Source organism: Onychostoma macrolepis, chromosome 09 (assembly GCF_012432095.1).
Source record: "Onychostoma macrolepis isolate SWU-2019 chromosome 09, ASM1243209v1, whole genome shotgun sequence".
NCBI lineage: Eukaryota > Metazoa > Chordata > Actinopteri > Cypriniformes > Cyprinidae > Onychostoma > Onychostoma macrolepis.
Window position 1 is genome coordinate 15815696 of NC_081163.1, and position 16477 is coordinate 15832172.

The window sequence follows — 16477 nt, forward strand, 5'->3', positions numbered from 1 at the left end:
AAAAGCCTAATAACTTCAAATAATGTAGGCCTATTTGGTTATAAATAAAATAGCATTTTCGGTATCACTTTTTGTAAGGATGTTAAATGTTAACATGGGTCAACACAAGTTATTAACCAGAATTAACAAGGAACAGTAGCTTACTTTTACAAATTCAACACGTTTGACATTCATTGTTAAAATGTATTTGTACAGCCTAGGTTAATAATTAGTTTATGCATTATGAGCTAATTCATCTTATTTATTAAAAGATGCATATGGATCCACAACACTGAAATACATAAATGTTTATGCATAGATGAAATTGGCTTTTTTTATTATTCTCTAAGTAGGACTACTTATTTACAGAATATTACATTTATTCAACATTTATTTACGAATTTCAATTTAATTTAATTTATTTAAGACTGCAACTAACGGTTGTTTTAAGAATTGATTCATCTGTCAATTTCCTCAATTAATTAGATCCCCCACACACACATACACACACACACACACACATAAATTGATAAACACACAATGTGACACACATTGATAAAATGGTATCCATAAAATCTCAGAGACTAGAATGTGTTAAGTCTATTTTCATTTGTAGGTTATTGCTGGTTTGCATGTTGTTTCAAAATATAATCTTGTTTTTCATTAGAGATCTTCTGCTAAGGTCTGAAAAGTCACTAATGGATTGCTGTGCTTCATCATCATCATCATTAATTATATGTACAACACCTCTACCATCTCCTGTAAAAACACTTTAATTTACAAAAGTCCTGATTATTTTTTTCTTACAGTTTAAACTTTACAACAATTTCACAATGCCATTAGAAGTCTTGCATAGACTGACATGACTTTATGCTGGCTATTGAAAAACAGCACCAACACATCTACATGACACATATTGTAAAAAATCTCAGACTTATTGCACAAAGAAGAAAAAACATGAATCACATCCACAGATCTTAAAGAGACTTTGTGCATGCACGGTTTTTGACATCAGAAGTTAAAAAAGGCTCATGTAAAAAAGAAATAAAAAAAAATTGATGATTTAGATAATGCAACACCCCGTCATAAAAACATAATTTTAATTCGGTAAAGAGGTTTGTAACGGCAATTTAATTCATACAGAAAATAAAACCTTTTTTAAATTAATTTCTTATATAAAAATGGCACATTTTGGAAGAGCAGCATTTGATGAATTAGCTGACAATGGTTCCTTTTCAAAACGTTCAGTAAGCATTTTTTAAGAAGTGCTAAGAATTGAATGACAAAGATTCTTTCGATTTGACCTGCATAATTGCATTAAAGAAAACATGATTATTTCTAAGATGTTTTGACATTTAATGCTCAGTAACATGAAGTATGTCTGCTCCTTAATACCTTATGATGACATGATGCCACGTGACTTGTCATGAAACTATGGCAGACAATTTTCTTCATTACTGTCCGGGCTTAAAAACAGTCTTGACCCAAAACCCAGACTCCTTGGTCACAGAGTGCAGGTAACTGAAAAATGTTTTGCTAATTCAGAGCATTGTTTCCACAAGTGATTTGTGAAGTTTGAGAATGTCTGTACATGGTATTATGATAGATTAGCACTGATCCGGATCCACTGCAGCCCTTGCCTGGTGTACTGGACAATATGGGCCATGCTGCTGTGTAGAGTCAAGGGCCCAGTCAGTGTGTTCAGATAGTTGAAAAATTCTGGTGTGGGAGTGAGAGAGAATAAATAAATTGCCATTAGTTGAATTATCAGTGAATTGTCATTTATCATCAATAAATAAATAAATACACACTGTGAGAAAGGGTATTTTTGTGAAAAAAATTGAATAAATAACAGTAAATATTAAAATAAAATGTAACGTTTAAAAACATAGAATAAAATAAGAAAATACATGAAAAAATAGCAAATACATTTTTTTCTCTCTAAATTATTAAAATGGCCCCTATAGATAGAAATGAATCAAAACTCACCTTTATTTTCTTTGGCCAGGGTATCAGCCACCTCCCAGTACTCGTAACTGTACAGGACACTGTTGGTAATGTTGAGGTGATTTGCTGCCATCTGGTGGATGCGATGGGGAATGCTGATGACACTGCTCTGTGAGCTGCCTGTGTGAGATCCCATTATATTGACAGAGCAAATAGAGGCAGGAGCTACAGTTCCCCTGTAAAAGCACAAACACACATGTACTGACACCCAAACACACAACATAAAGGTCTCACAGTGGCTGTGTAAGGCCTAACTACTATTAACTCTTACTTTCCAGCATTGCTCCAAGGAGGGGGTTTGTGAGGTCCTTTTGGAGAGCTCTAGTCAAAGTAAAACCAGTTACAAGAATGAGTAAATCATTGAACAAACTATATTGGCAGGTGTTTTTTTACATATTGATGTATAATTGATAACTGCCTACCTTGAAGTAGTCCAGCAGGACTTTGGAGTATTTTAGAGCGTTGTCCTTTTTAAGTCTGAACATTTGCCAGTAAAGAAGAGCAAGACAGCGGAAACTGAAACCCAGAAACAAAATTTGTGTTTTGTCAACAGACTTTGACATAATCAAGAAAATCAAAATGATAATACAGATAGTTGAAGATCTTTGCAGTGTTGTATTTACCATAGTACAGCTAGCTGTTTGTCTTCCTGGCTGGCTCCAGGGCCGGCGTGGCTCTTAAGTCTCATAGCGTATCTATCCAACACATAGAACATGTCAAATCAATATAGAACGTCTGACAAACATAGGGCCTTTTCTGGCCTATCTCTTCTATTTTGGCATCTATCAATATCAGTCATTGTGAAAACGTCAAATCTATTGACATTGTATTTGCATGTTTTGTGGCCTGTTGTTGATCCTGTCACAGCACTTAATTACAGCTCACATCTGTTGTAGGTAAAATACTGTCAGTATGAAGCCTGTCACAACAAGCTACTCAGTCATGTAATATCTGGCCTATGCAAAAGGCTAAAAAAACAAAAAAGAGCAACAGAGAGGGAGAACGAGAAAATAAAACTCTTAAACACCTTATGAGCTCCACAGTTTCAGCATACATGGTGTAGGGGGACTTGGATTCCAGCGGTCCCTCTTCCATGGCTTTACCACACTCCATGAAGAACAAAGCAGCATCCACATAATTCACAGCTTTTCCAAGCTTATCCACCTGCAAACAGGGATAGAGAGACAAAAGCGTAAAAGAAAGCAGTTGATGAATTAGTTAAAGAGGATATGGACCAGAGATTTTCATCCTTGATTTGGTCTGTGACTATAATCCTTGGGACCCCATACAGCAATTGAAAAAGCACCTTTTTAACAAAAGGTAATTTTACAGCATAAAAAAGATTCATCTCAGGCAACTTCACACTCTCAGGGAAAAAAAACAAAGGCTGACACTTTTTTTTTTTTAAAGGCACACATTTGTACCTAAATGGTAAATGTCCCGAGTCAAGACAGACAAGTCCCAAGTCAAGACGAGCAAGTCCAAGTCGAGTAGCAAGTCCTCAACTTTAAGCTTCAAGTCCTAAACAAGTCATTAGTGCTATTTGCCAAAATGAATGTCTCTGTATTAATTACTACTGTAGATTTAAAGTCATTAATAGTCTATAGTAAGTATAATTATAAAGATATAATAATTCCATTGAGTAATGAATCATTGTGAATAAATATAGGCCTAAGTGAATGGATAATTTATTTTAAGTCCACTGTTTCATTTGTTAACAATTCAGTGATTTTAATGAATCAGTTGAGTCAAATATTTAATAACTTGCTAATATGTAATACAGACGCTCATGTATCGTCAACTACTGACGTAGGTCTACAGAAATACACATAGCTTTATTGACATGATAGTCGGGTATTATTTATAGTATTTACAAAACATTTATGGTACTTTAAGTCCTAAACTTTGATACAGAACGTGAATTAAGAGATACATGAAATGAAGCAGAAAAGTAAATATATAAAAATAATAGAGCCTATACAAATGTTAAATAAAAATAAGAAACCATCAGTGAATGGGTTTAAAAGACGGATTGGATGATGTGTTTTCTTATAGCTCTATATTATTAATGTTCTTATATAGGCTATTCCTTCAACAAATATTGATAATAACAAATTATTCAAATTTCATGCTGTCACGGAGACGAGCACAATAATAGCCTAATCATGGCGCTGCACTGTCTTTGTTATTCTTCATTCAAAATAAAATGTTAATATTTTAATAATTCTAGAGGTTGAGTATGTTCAGTTTACGAGTTATATGTCTCTTGGCCACAAGCCTAAACCAAACATGTCTGGCACCACACCATTCACTATAGCAGGTTTAAGAAATGAGGCATGCAAAATTATCCACGGCAAAACTGTAGCTATTCAGATACACAAATATATGTAAGTAAATGTATGTTGTGTTTTAAACAAGTTCATAATGATCACAGTTGATGGCTTAGTTTAAGGGCTATATGTGCGCTATAAGAGCTGTCAGATATACAACACGTGAATTTCTTTTGAAAGACATGAAAGTGAGTGGCTGGTAACCAGGAAGAATAGAGTGAACTTTATATCTATAGGCTACATACAAGCGTTTGAATATACATCGGCGAGTCCATCTCTGGCTCAGTGCCAAAACCTGCGCTAATCATAGTTTGATCATACGCTTCAGTAACCAGCCTATATTGATCAGAACTCTGGGGGTTTTTTTTAGAAGGTAAAGACTTGCTGAGTTACAGGGCTGAAGTCCAAGTCAAGCCTCGAGTCATTGTTGTCAAAGTCTAAGTCGAGTCGCAAGTCTTCTTTGATTATGTCGAGTCAAGTCACAAGTCCTCAAATTTGGGACTCGAGTCCGAGTAAAGTCTTGAGTCATGCGACTCGAGTCCACAACTCTGGTAAAAGGTACTGCCCCAGTGACAGCTTTTGTACCTTTTTTTCCTGAGAGTGCATGTGGGGTCCTGACTCCAAGGTTGCAAACCTCTGACCTCTGTAATAGTCTTGTCTAGTGGTAATATTCAATAATGTGCATGTTCACAATGCTGTCTTACCATAGCGTCTGCTCGATGTTTCAACCTCTTGGCCTCATGCATGTAGTATTCAGCATGATGAGAGCTAACATGAAGGGAAATAAGGAGAGATTAGGTGAGAACTATGGGAAGGTATTTGGTATTTGAGGCATTAACAGACATTAACTCACACATCACTGATAGGCACAGTTCCTCTGTAGTGAAGCGGAAGGTTTGAGGGAGGAACCAGCGATCCAGAGAGAGACTGGAGGTGTCCTGACACCCCGACACACTCCACCTCTACCTTGGGCTGTGTCTCCTGAACCTGTTGAGACAATGGTCCTGTTTCATTAATATGTATTACATTATAACAATTGTTGCATTCCTTGTAGTCCAGTAGAGAATCCTCTTCCAATACTGGCCATATAAGGTTCTTGATTTGCTATATGGCTCTTGGAAGACAAGAGACAGAAAGAAAGAAAGAGAAAGAAGCATAATTTTAAGAACCTGTGTTTTCTGTGCTGTTGAATCTTTGTCTTTTTCTGGAGGTGTGTGGTACTTCTCTGCATGCGGAGCTTTTACTGAGGGTTTTGAGAGTTCCAGTATGCCGGATGGAGGAGACAATGGGGATACAGGCCTCTTGGAATAAAAGTAATCATCCTGACATCTGCATACACAGCAATAAAAAGGACATCATCCAGTGAGCATGAGCCAAACAGTAAACATTATGCAATCATGTCCCAGTGGACAAGAAGAACAACAATGAAGTGACCTTTTTCATGTTTGCATTTTGTCATAGGGGCTTTCCATGATATCTTTCAATGTACTAAAGCAGCACTGTAGAACAACAATACGTTTACAGTGGTAATTACTCGTGGACATCCCCTTATCATATGAACTTGCAATAGCATATATATTCTGAATTTCTGAATCAACAAAATAACACTGGAAAAAAATACTTTCAGAGCAATATAACAGCTTTTTTAATATTACCTAAACTGTCTCTGCAAAGAGAAAGCACTGATGCATAAAGAAAAAAAAAGTTCCTCATTACAAACAAATTAAGTGATTAGGTCTAAATATACCCATTTTGCTTGTTGAGGGTTTCCTCAGTCTCATTGTGGACTGACACCGGTAGTTTATCTGCACGAGAATGATTTCTCTTACTCTCTCTTTGAGCATCTCCATTTTCAGCCTGATAAAGTAAAACACAAAAAAACTTACATGTGTGCAAAAACACATCTCATATTCAAAAGAATGTTAAAGAATTGCAGATTTGTATGCATTAATTAAATATAAATATGCTTTTTTCTTCCTCACTTTTCTTTTACTTCTGCCATCTCCAGGCAGTTGGTCCAAGTGGTGCAAGTGTTTCATCGATGTCTTTTCTTTTGCCTTTCCTGTTGACAAAGCTGAAGACGAGGACTGTCTCTCGGTAATCTCATCTGCACTAGGGACTCTACCCAGAAGCGAGAGGTCTATCCTCACAACAAGTTTTTTCAGGCCTCGATGTGCAACAGTGGGAGACTTTTCAGTTCGGCCAAAAGGCACTAATGTGTAGAGTTTGTGTCTGCCCCGACCTTGTGTCTCAGGGGTGCTTAAGCTCGACCCATGGGGGTGAGCACCAGTGCCTGAACCCGGTTTGTCAATGCTCCTTTTTGACACAGTTTTTTGGTTTGATGTTGAATCTGCAGGGACTTTGGCAACATTCCGGGGTGGACTAGACTCAGAGTCTGAATCAGAGGAAGATGATGAGGAAGAAGAGGATGACGAGGAGGTTGAGGACGAGGAAGATGGTGGGCGAGTGGGCTTGATGACAGGAGTAGGCGAAGGTGGAGAAAGTGGAGGAGAAGCGCTAGTGTCAGTCACATGAGGACCTGAGGAAATGTCCTCATTGCTCCACCTTCTCTTCTTCCTCCTCTGCTCCTCAAGGTTGTGTCCATTGTATTCCTTTTGAGCGTGATGCTGGCTGTTGGTGTGAGGTCTTTGCTTGGGCTGCACTGCCTTCCATTCAACTTCCTGCTCCCTCCTCCTCCTCCGTTTCCTCTCTCTTTCCCCCTCCTCTGTTCTCCTATCTTCCTTATCTTCCTCTTCCTCAGAACTCCGAACCCAGCGACGCCTTATCACTTGCTCCTCCGCCAGTCTTCTTTGTCTCTGCTCCTTGCCGGTCTGCACCAGGGCTGCTCCCTGTGCCTTACCTCGGCTGTCCACCTCTCTCTCTCTCTCTCTGGGCTTTGGGTCTTTTTGGAAATGCCCGGTTCTGGGCACTAGGGCGTCCCCTAGTTTGACCTTGGGCTTTGGACTGGAACTCTTTTGGGAAGTCTGTTTAGAGCTGGACTGCTTTGTATCTGGGAAAGATTTAGTCTTCAAGCTGTGACTATATCGACTGTTGACTTCTCTTCGGGACGAGTCCCTGGACTTTGACAAGGGACCACGGTCTGAACTCTTCAGAGTATTAAAATGAGATGAATGGCCTGATTTGGAGTGTGAACTTTGGATTGACACTCCTGTAGTTTCATTGCTTCTGTGATTATGTTCAATACTATGGTCAGTTCTAGATGAGTGCCTGACTTGTGGTTTTGGGCTAACGCTTGGTCTTGGTCTTTGCTTTGACGAATGCTTTGAAATGGGGTTCGAAGGTGAGTTAAACCTTTGCTTGCTTGTGGATTCAGAGTTTTTGGCCTCAAGCTTGTGTGTGAGATCTTTGTGTGACTTTTCTGTTGAGCTGTGCTCAGAATGATGGGGCTGTTGGGGAGGACCAGGTCTGGAGTCTTTGGATCGAGAGTCTCTGGATCTAGAGTCTTTGGGTCTAAACTCCTTTCTCTGGTTGGCACTATGGTCCGGAGGCACCCATGGCCTTACTTTGGGACGATATGCTGGAATAGAGGCAACGGTTGGCTGTGCAATATGCCTGGGACTTTCTTGTTGAGGTGGCTGGACCTGAGGATATGTACCTTGGCTAGGTACTGCGGTGGATGAGAGACTTGGACTAGGGCTTCTGGGAGGGTGTAAAGGTAAAGGGCTGGGACTTCGACTCCCTTGGAAGCTGTCTCCTGGACTTGGGCACACACTTGGCACTGGGCTTGGCACAAGGCTAATTCCTGGACTGGGGCATGGACTGTATTCTGGGCTGGGACGAGGACTGTTTCTGGGACTGTAGTCAAATTTTGGACTTGGGACCGGACTTTCACATGGACTGTAATCCCGTCTGGATTCAGAGTCTCTGCTCCAGTATCTTCCAGGTGATGGTCCACGGCCACAGTCAGATTTCGCAGTCCGTCGCTGTCCTCCACCTGGATCGTGGTCAGATGACTGATGATTTTTAGGGACTTTCTCAAGCCACCTGTCCAGCTGCCACTGTGTGGTTGGTGGACTCTCCGTCTGAACAGAGAAAGGACACGAGTTAAAGACAGAGAATGTATCAATGGTAAAACTGGTAAAATAATATTACTCTAAATATGAATTTGATAAACTAACGTGACAATATAAATCCAGAGTGATCTGTATTACAAAACATACTTGACAAGATTATGATTATCAGTGAAGCTCTTGACTATAAACTCTTGACCACTGAGGATGACAACAGTATAACCGTAAATACATTCCAGAACCTCGTTAACAAAGAAGTGTGTAGCTGACAGTTTAACAAAGTGAACATCACATTTAAAATCATAGTGGTGATGCACAGTCATGGCATTTATAGGCTAATCGTAGGAATATTGGATAGAGCTTCTACCTATTAAATGTCTCAATCCTTTATCCTACTGTTGTAAAGTAACCACTGTATGTGAGCAGAAGATTGCATAAACCAATATCTGAATCCATGACAATGTATTTACTCAACAATGTGATACTAAGAAAGTATGGTGGGAAAAATTACTGAAAAATGGCAATGAGAAATTATTAGAATAAACGAATAGGAAATATGAGTATTTATGTAAACAGGCCAGTGTGTCAGTGGGAGAGAGAGGAAAAGAAAAAAAATGGAGGTGAGAGGGTAACCAAGTGAGAGAGAGAGGCCAGAAAACTGTGGAGATTCCTTAAACCCTAACAAACACTTTTTTTCAATTTCACACTGCTTTCACCATTACAATGCCTCTTCAGTTCACTTGCTCCAAAATATTACAAACCAGAAATAAATAAGCGACATTGAAAATAAATACTGTATGACAACATAATCACACTTTATAGAGTAATAAAATAAAATAATAAAACATTTTAATTATTGCCACAGAATCAAAGCAAATACTCACTTGATAGCACACTTGAGCTGCAGGGCAGACTGAGCTTTCCTCGCTGGCCTCCAGTAGCTGACCAGAGCTAATTTAAACTTTTACTCCTCCACTCAAACATTCCCCCTTCCCCTCTCTCTCTCTTTCCAGCAAAGACACTGCATCTCTTGTGCCCTTTTCCCACTGCCCCTCCCCACAAACCCCCCTCTACCTGGAACCGTGTTTCGTTTCCAAGCCGTCCTCCTCAGAGACACTACATGACTACACGCAGATGAAAAACACATGGTGTTCCCTCCTCCCTGCTCCACAGGTTCCAATAGATGGCATGTTCAGTAATAGAGCCAGCTGTGTCACACAGACACCTTTATTCATATGGTGGTGTAGCCCTATGCTATGCTACTAGAGCTTTTAGTCCCTCCTCCTCTTGAAAAATTAAGACTCGCTAGAGCATTAAATCCTTCAAATGTAGCTGTTATCAGCTCAGGATTCTTTGATGACGGAATATTATGTTATCATTTACTCACCCTCACATTGTTCCAAACCTGTATGACTTTCTTTCTTCTGTGGAACACAAAAGAAGATATTTTGAAAGATGTCTGTGTACTTTGTCCATACATTGAAAGTTAGTGAGGTCTAACATTGTTTTGTAAAATAATACAGGTTTGGAACTACATGAGGGCGAGTAAATGATGACATAATTTTCATTGTTTTAGGTAACCAATCCCTTTAGGTTCTGCTTTTTGTGACGAAATCAGTGTTGACATGTATTACTTCCTATCTAGTTAGTCATCTGGGGCGCCACATGTTGACATGACACCCAGATTCTAAAGTCTCAGCGGCCGCCCCTCCACATTCCTCTCTCCACCCCCCACCATCCCTTTTTACCTCATCAGCTAAAAACAACTACTGGGAAACAGAAACCGAGGCAATGAGAAATAGCAGACTGCATGGCAAAAAAAATGCTACAGCATACCTCTGTGCTGCAGTTTAGGGTCCGCTGCTGGGTCGGCGTCCTGCACCGGTTGTGTGTCCCTGGGCTCGGGCTGCGTGATCGCTGGCTGTGATCGCTTTCCCACTCGCTGGAGGGGTCTGATCCTGAAGACCCTGAGCTAGAATGTCTCACTCTTCCGACATGTGTGTGTGTGTGGTGCTGCTGCTGGCCTGACAAGCTGTCCGTCAATACATACAAAGAATGGAGAGGGATTGAGAAGTGCACAGGCACTTCTTAGGCCACACACTCAGATGCATTTACATGTACAACAATGTCGACTATCAAGTTCAAAGAAATTCTTAAATTCCAAAAAGTATGCAGACTAAACACTACAAGTGGGGTGTGTGTGTGTGTGTTTGGGGGTTGAACATGTTGAAAGGCCAAAAGAAACAGAGGCTGGTCTATCATCCAGCTGTCACATTCCACATATTCTGACCTCTTCAATATGTAATGCACACACTCACACATATAGAGACAAACACTGGATAATAATGAGACCTGGTATAGTTACAAACATAAAGCAGACAAAACATCACAAGCATACACTTACCGGTCATTATCGGCCCAGGAAGTTGTTTGCTCACTTCCCTGTTTAACAGATAAGAATAAAACTTCATGGTCATTACTTGCATCTTGACCAAAGCAAAAGCCATAGTCCTGCAGTAACTGCAGAAAGGTCATGAGTCTGGTGTATTTTATGACTCAGACTGTTATGACTCATAAACCTGGACTCCTGTGATGAGATACACGCACGCACAAGGAGCTGGTGTTGCAGGTTAAAGCTAGAGTCAAAAATTTAACTTCTCAGTTTCAGAAAACCATGTCAGTTCAGCAGCACAGATATTGTGCAGTTCAGCAGTGGGGTATTTCCCAAGGAGGCAAGAAGGCAGTGCCTCCTAAAAAATTGTGTAACATGAGATCATAATTTGTTTTTAATAGAACTCCTACTGAAGTGAATGTGAGGGAGGAGCAGTTTAATACTGTACAGTTCTCTCACGTAGCACCACAAACTAGACTAAATCGGTTCAACTGGTCACATTAGACAGACTAATTATAAAGTAAATATCTCACCCACTTGAAATTATCTGAAAGTGAGATGTTTTTTTTAGCAACCCCTCAGCTTGGGTAAATTAAATGTCACCTCTTTTAATGTTTATAAAGGTAGCATTTACAGAGGATTTGATGATTAATAGCTATTGCCTAATTTAAACAAAAGGATTGACACTACTGGTCAAAAGTTTGGGGTCAGTAACTTTTATTCAGCAAGGATTTTTCAAGGATTTGTGACAATGAAGACATTTGCAAAGTTACAAAAGATTTTTATTTCAAATAAATACTTTTCTTTTAAATTTTATACTCAAAAAATCCTGAAAAATGTATCATGGTTTCCACAAAAATCTTAAGCAGCACAACTGTTTCCAACACTGATAATAATAAGAAATATTTCTTGAGCACCAAATCAGCGTATTAGCGTGATTTCTGAAGGATCATGTGACACTAAAGACTGGAGTAATGATGCTGAAAATTCAGCTATGCCATAACAGGAATAAAGTACATTTTATTAAAATGCTAAGTTTTTTGTTGTTGTTGTTGTTGCTAAAAAGTTATTTTAAAGTGTAATATTGTTACACAGTATTTTTCATCAAATAAATGCAGCCTTGGTGAGCTTAACAGACTTCTTATCAAATTCCTAAAAGCCCAAACTTTTGAACAGTAGTGTACATTAAATAATTAGAATATTTAATTATAGTAAATAGCAGTATGCTAAGATGAACAAAAAAGTATTTTAGGCAAGGCAAGGCAAGGCAAGGCAAGTTTATTTATATAGCACATTTCATACACAATGGTAATTCAAAGTGCTTTACATAAAAGTTAAAAATAATAAGAGATTAAAAATAATAAAAATCACAACAATAAAAACAAAGTGATTTAAAAATTGATTTTAAAAGAATTTAAAACATTTAAGAATAGAAAGTGATTATACATAGTGCAATCAGTTCGGACGTAGCACAGTGCTCATTCAACTAATGTACAGCTAAACAGATGAGTTTTGAGTCTGGATTTAAAAGTGGCTAATGTTTTAGCACATCTGATCTCTTCTGGAAGCTGGTTCCAACTGCGGGCGGCATAATAGCTAAAAGCAGACTCCCCTTGTTTTGTGTGAACCCTTGGTATTTCTAACTGACTCGATCCTAATGATCTGAGTGGTCTGTTAGGTTTATATTCAGTGAGCATATCTCCAATGTATTTAGGTCCTAGGCCATTTAGAGATTTATAAACGAGTAAAAGTACTTTAAAATCAATCCTAAATGTAACTGGAAGCCAGTGTAAGGACCTGAGGACTGGTGTAATATGCTCAAATTTTCTGGTTCTAGTCAGAATCCTGGCAGCAGCGTTCTGGATGAGCTGCAGCTGTCTAATGGTCTTCTTTGGAAGGCCGGTGAGGAGACCATTACAATAATCCACCCTGCTGGTGATAAAGGCATGAACCAGTTTCTCCAAGTCTTGACTGGAAACAAAACATCTAATTCTTGCAATGTTTTTGAGATGATAGTATGCTGATTTAGTTACTGCTTTGACATGACTACTAAAATTAAGGTCTGTCTCCAGAAACACCCCAAGATTTTTGACTTGGTTTTTAGTTGATTGACCCCTAGAGTCAAGGTATGCATTCACCTTGATAACTTCATCTTTGTTTCCAAATGCAATGACTTCAGTTTTCTCCTTATTTAACTGAAGAAAGTTCTGGGACATCCAACAGTTTATTTCATCAATGCATTGGCAGAGGGAGTCAATTGGGCTGTAGTCATTTGGAGATAAGGCTAGGTAAATCTGCGTATCATCAGCATAGCTGTGATAGGCAATTTGGTTCTTTCTCATTATTTGACTTAGTGGGAGCATATACAGGCTAAACAAGAGCGGTGCAAGAATTGAGCCTTGTGGGACTCCGCATGTCATGGACGTCCACTTAGACTTATGCTCTCCTATACTCACATAATAACCTCTCCCTTCTGAGTATGACCTGAACCATTTGAGTACCATCCCAGAAAGCCCGATCCAGTTTTCCAGTCTCTCTAGAAGTATGTTATGATCAACAGTGTCAAACGCAGCACTAAGATCTAGTAGTACCAGCACTGATATTTTGCCTGAATCAGAATTGAAGCGAATATCATTTATTATCTTAATGAGTGCTGTCTCTGTGCTATGATGTGCTCGGAAACCAGATTGAAAATTGTCCAGGTATCCATTTAAGTTTAAGTGGTTGTTCAGCTGATTAAAACTACCTTTTCAATAATCTTACCTATGAACGGAAGATTTGATATTGGTCTATAGTTGTTCAACATTGTGTTATCAAGATTGCACTTTTTCAGAAGGGGCTTAACAACTGCAGTTTTCAGGGAGTTTGGAAAAGTCCCAGAAAGAAGTGAAGCGTTCACCACTTCTAAGAGATCTGCTTCTAAACAGTTAAGCACACTTTTGAAAAAAGATGTGGGAAGTGTGTCAAGATAGCAGGTTGATGATTTAAGGTGCTGTACTATTTCTTTCAATATTTTGCAATCAATTGCTTCAAAAACAGACATAGTCACTTCTTTTGAAATTGCGGTCGAATCTGTGTGACCTCTGCAAAAGTAGATATGCCAATCTCCTTTCTGATATTATTGATCTTCTCAGAAAAGAAGGAAGCAAACTCATTGCATTTACTGTCGGAGAGCATTTCACTGGGAATCTGACTTGGGGGGTTTTCGTCAGTCTCTCCACAGTAGCAAAAAGAGTGCGAGAGTTGTTTAAGTTACTGTTTATAAGGTTTGAGAAGAAGGTCTGTCTAGCTGTGGCTAGTTCCACATTGAAAGCATGAAGGCTGTCTTTATAGATGCTATAGTGAATTTCAAGTTTTGTCTTCCGCCACATCCGCTCAGCTTTTCTGCATTGTCTTTTCATACTCTGAACTGCTGTTGATTTTCTCCATGGTGATTTTTGTCTGCCATTCTTCTTGCAGACCCTTGTCGGAGCAATATCATCAATAACATTCTTAACTTTTGAGTTAAAAGAATCCAGGAGAAGATCAACAGAGTCTGCAGAAATGCTTGGTGTTAAAGATATAGCCTTCATTAATAGCGCACTAGTTTTCTCATCAATGCATCTCTTTCTGACAGAGACAGATCTAGATTCAGTGGTAACAGAGATCAATATATCAAAGAAAATACAGAAGTGATCAGATAGTGCTACATCCTTAACAACAATGGATGAAATGTTTAGACCTTTACTGATGAGTAAATCTAGAGTGTGTCCACGATTGTGTGTGGGTTCATGCACATGCTGGATCAGATTAAAAGTGTTTAAAACAGTAATAATTTATTTTGCAGTTTTGATTTCTGCATTATCTATGTGAATATTAAAATCCCCTGCAATAGTAAAACAGTCAAACTCTGAGGAAATCATTGATAACAGTTCTGTGAACTCTTCAACAAAGGCTGGAGAGTATTTTGGAGGCCTGTAAATAATGATAAACAGAATGCGTGGAGCACCTTTCAGCACAATACCTAGATATTCAAAGGACAAATACTGACCAAATGACACTTGCTTGCATTGATAAACATCTTTAAATAGAGCAGCTACACCTCCACCTCTCCTAACAGTCCTGCAGACACTTGTAAAGTTAAAGTTAGGAGGAGCTGTTTCATTGAGGACTGTTGCACTGCAGCTGTCTTCAAGCCATGTTTCATTTAGAAACATAAAATCCAGGTTGTTTGTGGTTATAAAATCATTGATCATTGATTTATTTTTTAGTGAGCGAATGTTTAAAAATGCTAACTTGATGGAATTACATTTTGTCTCTACAGCTATCTTAGATTGATGCATTACAGGCCGCAGATTAGATGGGTCAGCCGTACGGCTTGAGAAGGCCTTAGATTTTCTATCACGTGATAAAACAGAAATATAAAAAGCCACATTTTAGTATTAGTATACTCTGGCTCACTGAGCTCTCCAAAGAGAAGAATGGCAATGTTAGTGTTAATATAGTGCTGCAATGAGAACAATGCAAACACAAATGCCACAGCAGCCAGGTGACTGTGTGTAAATGCATTTTGTGATGAATGAACAAATGAGATGGACCGCGCTCAAAGCTAACAGTTAGCACAAGCAGTGCAAGAGTTATTGATACTATGATATCTGCTTTTTCCGCCCCTTCCTTCAACAATCTTAACAGGCGCCCTACCTCGTCCTTGTCATCTTCGTCACTGCTGAGCTTCAGGTCATCAGCAAGCATGCTGGGAGGGCAAAGAGAGAGTCAAACATGAGAGAATGTCACACTCACTTGACAAAGAGACTTATTCGTTCTGCCAATCTGCAGCACATCTGTGTGTATGTGTGTATTAAATGTGCGAGTTTGCCTCAAACAGTCTAACCATATGAGATTATATCACATTACAAGCTTCAAAGAAAAAAGTCATAAACACAGCGCTCTAATGTTGAACAGTGATGTTATGTGACAGTAGTGTGCTTCTGGGCTCTACCCTACTGTGTTAACCTGCTCTGTAATTAGATACTAACTCAGTGAAGTTTATGAGGTCAGTGAAGTTGGTACGGTGGTTCGAGACGGTGGAGATATAACACTGGCCTAACTCTCCATGTGAAGCTGGTTTTACACAGCAGTTGGTCCAAAGCAGTTAAATTCCAGGAAGCCCAATCTAATTATACACACCGATATGCACAGACGTTCAACACTGAATTCTGTAAAGTCAGTTGTTTATGGTGTAATAAAGTGAAAAGGCAGAAGCAGTTCAGCCACAACCTGGTGTTTGGTTACCGTGGACGGATTGGGTGCTGTGCACCCCACTTACGATTTATGAGGGGCCACGAGTGGACGTGAGGGCATCCTCATAGAGACACCATCCCTCACTGAGAGAGCCACAGGGAGAGAAATACATCAGCATTATGGAGCAGAATGTAAAAACACTGCTATATTAGTACAGCTGCGTATACATATACAGAAGTGAACTATGTAGTGATATCTCAAAGTAAACAAAGCAGGTGATGACGAGCCAGCTTCTAATTACACACATCAGGCATGCACAATATATCTATACCATATAGGTTTGGTATGAAATGATATTTATCAAGTATTGGTCAACATTGAATGTTTGATTTTACACCACTGTTTAAAAGTTTGGGGTCAGTAAGACTTTTTTTTAATGACATTAATACTTTTATTCAGCAAGGACAAATTATATTGATCAAAACTAATTCAAGACATTTATAATGCTACAAAAGATG

General features: G+C 39.0%; 1 protein-coding gene across 7 annotated transcripts in view; it reads right to left on the reverse strand.

The window, feature by feature from the left end:
* Positions 1–1062: 1062 nt before the first annotated feature.
* aff3 (AF4/FMR2 family, member 3) overlaps positions 1063–16477 on the reverse strand; it is a 35558-nt gene continuing 20143 nt past the window's right edge. For all 7 annotated transcript variants that reach the window (XM_058787885.1, XM_058787884.1, XM_058787880.1 and 4 more), the window contains 15 exons: positions 16045–16102; positions 15420–15471; positions 10752–10789; positions 10184–10379; positions 6299–8359; positions 6064–6173; positions 5486–5645; positions 5170–5303; positions 5021–5084; positions 3014–3150; positions 2610–2681; positions 2409–2502; positions 2258–2307; positions 1969–2162; positions 1063–1698 (listed from right to left, as the gene is read on the reverse strand). In XM_058787885.1, coding sequence (XP_058643868.1) covers positions 1577–1698; positions 1969–2162; positions 2258–2307; positions 2409–2502; positions 2610–2681; positions 3014–3150; positions 5021–5084; positions 5170–5303; positions 5486–5645; positions 6064–6173; positions 6299–8359; positions 10184–10379; positions 10752–10789; positions 15420–15471; positions 16045–16102 — 3542 coding nt within the window. In that variant the 3' untranslated portion in view covers positions 1063–1576. The remainder of the gene's footprint in view (positions 1699–1968; positions 2163–2257; positions 2308–2408; positions 2503–2609; positions 2682–3013; positions 3151–5020; positions 5085–5169; positions 5304–5485; positions 5646–6063; positions 6174–6298; positions 8360–10183; positions 10380–10751; positions 10790–15419; positions 15472–16044; positions 16103–16477) is intronic.